Source organism: Papaver somniferum, chromosome 11 (assembly GCF_003573695.1).
Source record: "Papaver somniferum cultivar HN1 chromosome 11, ASM357369v1, whole genome shotgun sequence".
In the NCBI taxonomy this organism is placed as follows: Eukaryota; Viridiplantae; Streptophyta; class Magnoliopsida; order Ranunculales; family Papaveraceae; genus Papaver; species Papaver somniferum.
In genome coordinates this window covers 85,890,589-85,897,716 of record NC_039368.1, presented here as the reverse complement: position 1 = coordinate 85,897,716, position 7,128 = coordinate 85,890,589, and the positions used below count along the sequence as shown (strand labels likewise).

Sequence of the window (7,128 nt, the reverse complement as noted above, 5' to 3'; positions counted from 1 at the left end):
GGATCTTAACCATTATACAAAGCTTTTGGTTGGTAACATAGCAACAAGTCGGGTTCCAACACCTTTTTAAATAGCAACGCCTAATCTATGAAAAATAAAGCTACCAAAACCACTACTAGCGTCGTTACTAACTAAACAATTCTTCGGACGCTTGAAAATGATGACATGATTTTCTCTAATACCTTTATATTTATTTTAATACCCTTCCTATATTATTGGACTTACGTTGTAAAAATGAATTTAAATGAGGGTCCACAATGATGACTTGATTTTCTCTAAGAAAATAAAACTTCCGCCCTCCGTCGGAGATGTTCTAAAGCTAAAACCATTCAAATCAAAATTGGTTATTAATCAAAGGAAAAGCATCTTTGTTTGATCCAACCATCCTAGAAATTTCTGTATTTCTAATCATTTGAAGTGGGGTACTGCCTTACTAGTCGAGAGAGAGAGAAGAGAAGTGAGAGACAAATCAGCGATCTTGCTAAATAAACCGTGAATTGGGTTAAAGAGAGAAGATATGTCAATGGGGAATGACTCAACATGGGTAGGAAGGAAACCAACAAGACGTCTTGGTGGTATGTCTGATGCATTATCAATCGTTGCTGATCTTGGTTTCTCTATACCTCCTCCTCCTGCTCAGGTACCACTAGTCTAAACCCCTCATTTCGCTCTCAATTTCGTTTAAACACTATTTCAGATCGAGAAATGGTTTTTATGTTGGCCTGCCCTTTAGGTTAGTTTATTCATGAGATCAGTATCATTCTTTCTATAAACATTCTCTGCAAATTTTTAATTTTTGATTTCCTCTCTATTTTGTTTTTGCTTCAAGTTCTAGGAATTTTGGTTGCTCTAATTTTGCAGAGCCCCGTTTGATTTAAATTGCAACTCATAAGATCAAATTGGAAAAGGGAGAATACAAACGAGGGTAAAACAAATGTTGATTTGAGTACTCAAAATATTAATTTGCTTTTGAAGTGCAGAATTGGTGAATTATGGGAATTCAAGTGTGATTCCAGTTTCCTTGTACTCTGAGTGCAGTCTAAATGAGTGAAGAGTGGTCACAATTATGGATACACATCCATTATATCGAGTCATATCAGCCTGTAACTTTATCCCGTTTAACTCTCAACCATTTCAGACCATAGCTGTATGGTCAAATAACTTGGTTTAGTTGGTCTTCGTACCTTGTAGTATTTGTATGTATCTAAAGAAAGTTCTGCAGTTGAATTTTGTTGGGATCTGTCTGGTCATCTGACTATCACCTATCCTCAACTTTGTCTATCCCATCTAGGAAGATCTACAGAGCTTGTCAGCTCCTACTGGTGAGAAGAGTGATGACTTGATAAAAGTTCTAAGGGTGCTTACAACTGTACAACGAAAAATAGCAGACTTGCAAGTGGAACTCCAAGGTCGAAAGGTATAAGATATATGCACTATTCCCATTCTTATAGTTATTTCCTCTTTGATTTTCCCATGCCTGGTCAAAATCAATTAGTTCCATTTGTCTGTTACATGGAGGTAACCTAGGTTCAGATGCTATTTATGATATGCCTCTAACTAGTTGTTTGCGGGTTTCTAGGTCATCATTTAATCAGATATGTTTTTATTATTCAGGAAGATAAGAATGTGGCTTATCTTACACATGTGAGTGAAATGGAAAAGAAGTGTGAATCACTATCAAGGGTTACTGTCATATTAAAAGATGTTATTCAGAATAAGGTATGTAATTTCAAGAAATCTCTCTATATTTGCATGTAACCTTTGAAATGTAAAGAAGTTCCATTTTGAACATGTATGTTCTCCTGGATAAGCTTTGGCTTCAAATGAAGGGCTTTTGGTATGTACTGGATATTTTCTAGCGTTACTTACTCTTATTAAAGGGATGCTTCTGTCTCATAGGCTCAATGCTTGTAGAAGCTCAATATCATAGACTTAAAAATTTAGAGCAAGTTGTTTAGTTTTTCTTCGTGTCCTAGAACTCTAGTTTGTGTCAAATAGCTTGTTAAGGGTTCCATAGAAGCTTTAACTAGTCATCCACGGGTGAAGCTTTATATTGTAACCCTTGAAATCTCTAGTTCTAGAGTATTCCGTTAGCTGAATGAGTTTCTCTATTGGCTTTCTGAGCTCCATCTGCGTCATGTAGGTTCGGTTAGCCATTCAAGTAAATAGAGTTTTATAATTTATCCATATGTGTCAGAGTTCATCTCGAGAACCAGGTTTCTTTGTCAACACTCTTTTTGATACAAAATTAAGACTTAGATTCTCTTTGTAGTTGTTGTTTTGACACTAAATATGAAATTGAATGGGAAATAAGGCTGGGTTCATACAGACTCTTGCTCCATGAATGTGTGCACTTATTGCTTTCACCTTAGAAGCATTCGAAATTTCAAGTTTAGATTGGTATATCGGTATGGTTTCATATTGCATGAATAGAGTCTTTTTCTTTCTTTTGGTCCCTTACGCTATAACACTTTCCAATCATGTGTCTTAAGTTTGGTGCTTTCATATGGCAGGATCGCATCATTGCTCGACTACAGCAACCATATTCACTAGACTGCATTCCAGTAGAAGCAGAGTTTCAGGTAAGGATGAATTTGTGAACATATTTACTCCCCATGACTCAGTCTAACCAAAGATCTTAATGGTACCACTCGGCACTGACCAGTTTTGATTTTGAATAGATTTTGAGTTCATGCCAAATACTTGTGTGTATATAAAAATTAACTAACTTTCCTTATAAGTAGTTAAGCTAGATGTTTTCCTGTTGGGGAGCATTATTTAACTGCCCCTCATTTTTTTTTCCTATGTAGAAATACTCTTGAGGGGTATCTTTTTAAGTTTTAGTGAGGCTTAACTAGTACTTCTTCAAAGCATGAAACTTAACAAGCATTCTTGACGCGTAAAAAAGTCCACTCAGCCTCCATTAGAGGTTAATTTACTTATGTGAACCAAAAAGTAGACCCTAAAACTCAGATATTATCCTTTAGGGGTATTTTTGAAAATCCTGAAAGTGAGGGGTATTTATATGTACCCCTCTTTCGGTAATTAAGCTTAAACTGTTGAAACTAGTCGGGCAGAATGGGAAGTCGTGTATCTTATCGTAAATGACCACTGACTTATAAACTGAGAAAGTTGGTACCAGGCATTAGAATTGATTTATTATCTGGGTTACTGCAGAAACAATTTTCAGAACTCTTGCACAAGGCTGCGAGCGATTATGGGGCGTTAACAGCATCTATTGCAGATTTCCAATGGAGCCAGAACTTCAGCGAGTCACCATCAGTCTGGGGGGTATGTTTTCCACTAGTTTGACATTTTTCAGTTCAGGATCAATTGCTTTCAATCACTGGGTCCATTTAACAACCAATCATGAATCTGATTTGGAACCTTAATCAACTTGATGAGTAAAAAACTTTGTTAGCTTCAGAATGGCCCAACTTTTATTACATTCTGTTGGATTGCTTGATAAAGGAAATGCTCCGACCAATCCCTGTCGCTTTAGCATCATGTACACGATTTTCCGAAGCTATATCAGCAATGAGGGAAACCTTTTCAACACTTCAAAATCTGCGAGTGGGTCATTCGTCGTACTCCTCACCGACTACACCGCCAAAGGATATTTTCAAAGGGGGATTAGGTGACTCAGACTGCGTAACTCCGCTACCTTGGAGAGAGGAACCGACCTTGAATGACTTGGTTATGAGAAGCCAAAGGAGACAAGAAGACGACAGCAGTGAATTAAGTGAGCCTTCTCAAGTTGATAGTTTGAGCCAAAGGAGGTTATCCTGGCCTCCGTCAGTCAAGAAATATGGTGGTGTATGATCGTGTAAAATCCTCGTCTTTCAAGAATCCCATTTGTACCAAAAAAAGAAGCCCAAAAAAGAGGAAACGAGCGTCATGTTTAGGATTTTCCTAAACATGAAGTGTGTATATGACATATTTGTGCCTAACATCATCCATCTCCCTTCTTGGTCTCCTGAGTCTTAACAGGTACCATTGATAAGAAATACAATTCTGCATATTCGTTTGCCTTCATGTCATTTGTGTTTGAATACCTCACATTAGCATTTGTAACTCACACACAAGAGGGCACATTACGTCTTAAAAGATGGTCTGGCCAAAATCAAATTGAAAATTCTGGTCGGTGGATGCTTTCTCGGCTTGGGTTGATGATTTATCATCTCAATTGTATGATAAGCAGTGAAATTTATCTGAAGCATTCTACACGTTGCAAGAAAAATACATGCAATACCTCTATAAATAGGAAAGGTAAGAACAAATGTTTCATCAATTTCTCACTTTCCGGGTGCTGTTTGTGTTTTTCTTTGTTGCAATGTCTAGAAAATCAGTCTGTGAGTTATCTTACCTCATTGAGCGAATTAAAAATGCAAATTTAGATGTATGTGATCAAATTAGAAGAGTGATTAGGTATCCTCACATCAAGCTCAGTCCGGGAATCAAAAAGTGGGAATTAGCCTGATTGGAAAAGTTTTCTATGAGCATTCCATGGGTATTGTGAAAGCTGAACAAGAAGCGACAATGGCTTGGGGAAATATTTTCAAATCAGAAGTCATGCAAGAATATGCTTGTCTTTCGGTTCTATGAATGGGATTAGTATAATTTTTTTCTAGAAAATGGTCCTTGGAGTTTTGATGGTTATCTAATTGTTTTTAAAGAATGAAATCCTTATGTTATCCCGGAGAATCTTGATTTTCTCACTCAACAGTTCTGGATTGATATTAAAAAGTTACCACCAGAATTCCTAATGTTGAGGTCGAAAATCAGATTGCAAGCATACTTGGAAATCCTCCCAAGATTGAACTAGAAAATCGCAACCCAACAGATCCTAGTGCAGTCAGTGTTTTAATTGTGTTGAATGTTTTCAAATCCAATGTTAAGAGGTATTCTCACAGAAAATGCAGCTAAATGTATTCAATGGGTTTCTATCTACTTCCAAAGACAAGCAAGGGCCCAGCTTGCCTTATTCTGGATTATGTAGAAAATGAATGTGCTGACAAAGCAAAGAATCTGCAGACTACTGCTGGCTATATCCTTTGGAATGATTTTTTAGGGACCATGATTTTTTTGAGGGGACCATGATTTTATTAGGCCACCTTCCCAATAGTTATAAGGGATGTCCTAAAGTGTTGAAATGACTAACCTATCCTTAACCTAATTTAATTTAAAACCAACCTAATAACCATATATATATATAACCACCTCCTCCCACCATCGCCGATTACCACCTCCTCCGATTATCACCACCACCAACCACTGATTACCACCACCATCACCAACTACCACCGCCGATTACCACCACCACCACCTTCGATTATCACCACCACCAACTATCGATTACCACCACCACCAACCATCAACCACCGATTACACCCTTGGGCTTTAAGTTCGGTTTTTAGTCATAAATTTGGGTAACCGAAATTTAAGTTCGGTTTGATCGTAAAGAAAAAATTTCAATTTTTGTAACCGAACTTCTTACTGGTAACTAATCATAATAATCATTACTAATCATTAAGTTCGGTTTTAGGTCATAAATTTGGGTAACCGAACTTTAAGTTCGGTTTGATCGTAAAAAGTTTTAAATTTTTTTTGTAACCGAACTATACAGTTCGGTTTGATAGCAAAGAAAAAATTTCAATTTTTGTAACCGAACTTCTTACTGGTAACTAATCATAATAATCATTACTAATCATTAAGTTCGGTTTTAGGTCATAAATTTCGGTAACCGAACTTTAAGTTCGGTTTGATCGTAAAAAGTTTCAAACTTTTTTTTGTAACCGAACTAGGGATGCACAAGACCCGCCCACGATACCCAAACCCACCCGTACCCGCTAAATCCGTGGGTTTTTAATCCATACCCGCCCGTTGTGGGTGCGGGGTTGGTTATGAAAAAAAAAACCCGCTGTCTGTGGGTGCGAGGTTGGTTTAAGCTAATACCCGCCCATACCCGCCCAAAAAACCCGCAGATTATATATCATTAGATAAAACTAATCCTAGTCGTCCATTATGAAACCCTAATACTAGTAGATAAGATAACTGATAACCCTCATTCACTTTCTACACTCTTCTCTCTGTTCGGCCTCTCCTCTTCTTCCTCCTCAGTTCTTCTTCTTCACCTACGAACGACAATTACCAGAAATCTTCACCAGAAATCGACAACAACAACTTCGAATCTTCACCAGAAATCGACAACAATCGAAAAATCAACAGATTCAACACTTAATCTTCATCTGTGAACTTCCTAGATATGAATATTTTGGGGGTTTTGGTTTTTTTTCTCACTTAATCAAGGAGAATAGAAGTTACTCTAAATACTTGAATATAAAGCGGGTTTAAACCCGTTTAAACCCATACCCGCCCAACCCGTAGCGGGCGGGTAACAAAACCCGCCCGCTGTTTGTGGGTGCGGGGTTGGTTATGAAAAAAAAAAACCCGCAGTCTGTGGGTGTGAGGTTGGTTTTAGCTTATACCCACCCATACCCGCCCATGTGCAGCCCTAAACCGAACTATACAGTTCGGTTTGATCGCAAAGAAAAAATTTCAGTTTTGTAACCGAACTTCTTACTGGTAACTAATCATTACTAATCATTATTAATCATTACTAATCATTAAGTTCGGTTTTTGTTCATAAATTTGGGTAACCGAACTTTAAGTTCGGTTTGATCGTAAAAAGTTTTAAATTTTTTTGTAACCGAACTATAGAGTTCGGTTTCATCAAAAAGAAAAAATTTCAATTTTTGTAACCGAACTTGTTACTGATAACTAATCATTACTAATCATAATAATCATTACTAATCATTAAGTTCGGTTTTTGGTCATAAATTTGGGTAACCAAAAAAAATTTAAAATTTCTTTCTAACGAAATTTTTACTGGTCACACCAAATATATAGTTTGGTTTGATCGCAAAGAAAATTTTTAATTTTTTTTGTAATAGAACTTCTTAATGGTAGCTAACCATTACCAATCATACTAATCACTAATAATTACTAATCATTAACTAATAACTAATTAATTATTAAACTAAAACATTTAATTAAGGAGGGTAAGTTTGGTATTAAGAAAAACATTTAGATAAGGGGTGACTTGAGATTACTTATAATGTCTTGCCT

General features: G+C 36.7%; 1 protein-coding gene across 1 annotated transcript; it reads left to right on the top strand.

The window, feature by feature from the left end:
• Nucleotides 1-295: 295 nt before the first annotated feature.
• Nucleotides 296-4,054, top strand: LOC113320754 (AUGMIN subunit 2-like). Its single transcript, XM_026568646.1, has 6 exons — nucleotides 296-640; nucleotides 1,292-1,417; nucleotides 1,615-1,719; nucleotides 2,514-2,582; nucleotides 3,178-3,291; nucleotides 3,472-4,054. Exons 1-6 carry the CDS (start codon nucleotides 518-520, stop codon nucleotides 3,820-3,822), a joined length of 888 nt encoding a protein of 295 aa, XP_026424431.1. The 5' UTR covers nucleotides 296-517; the 3' UTR covers nucleotides 3,823-4,054.
• The last annotated feature ends 3,074 nt before the right edge of the window (nucleotides 4,055-7,128 follow it).

Coding starts and splice junctions, on each gene's coding strand:
- LOC113320754 (XM_026568646.1), top strand. CDS start 518: ATGTCAATGGGGAATGACTCAACATGGGTAGGAAGGAAACCAACAAGA. Junction 641..1,291: donor TACCTCCTCCTCCTGCTCAG/GTACCACTAGTC, acceptor TATCCCATCTAG/GAAGATCTACAGAGCTTGTC. Junction 3,292..3,471: donor AGTCACCATCAGTCTGGGGG/GTATGTTTTCCA, acceptor TGCTTGATAAAG/GAAATGCTCCGACCAATCCC.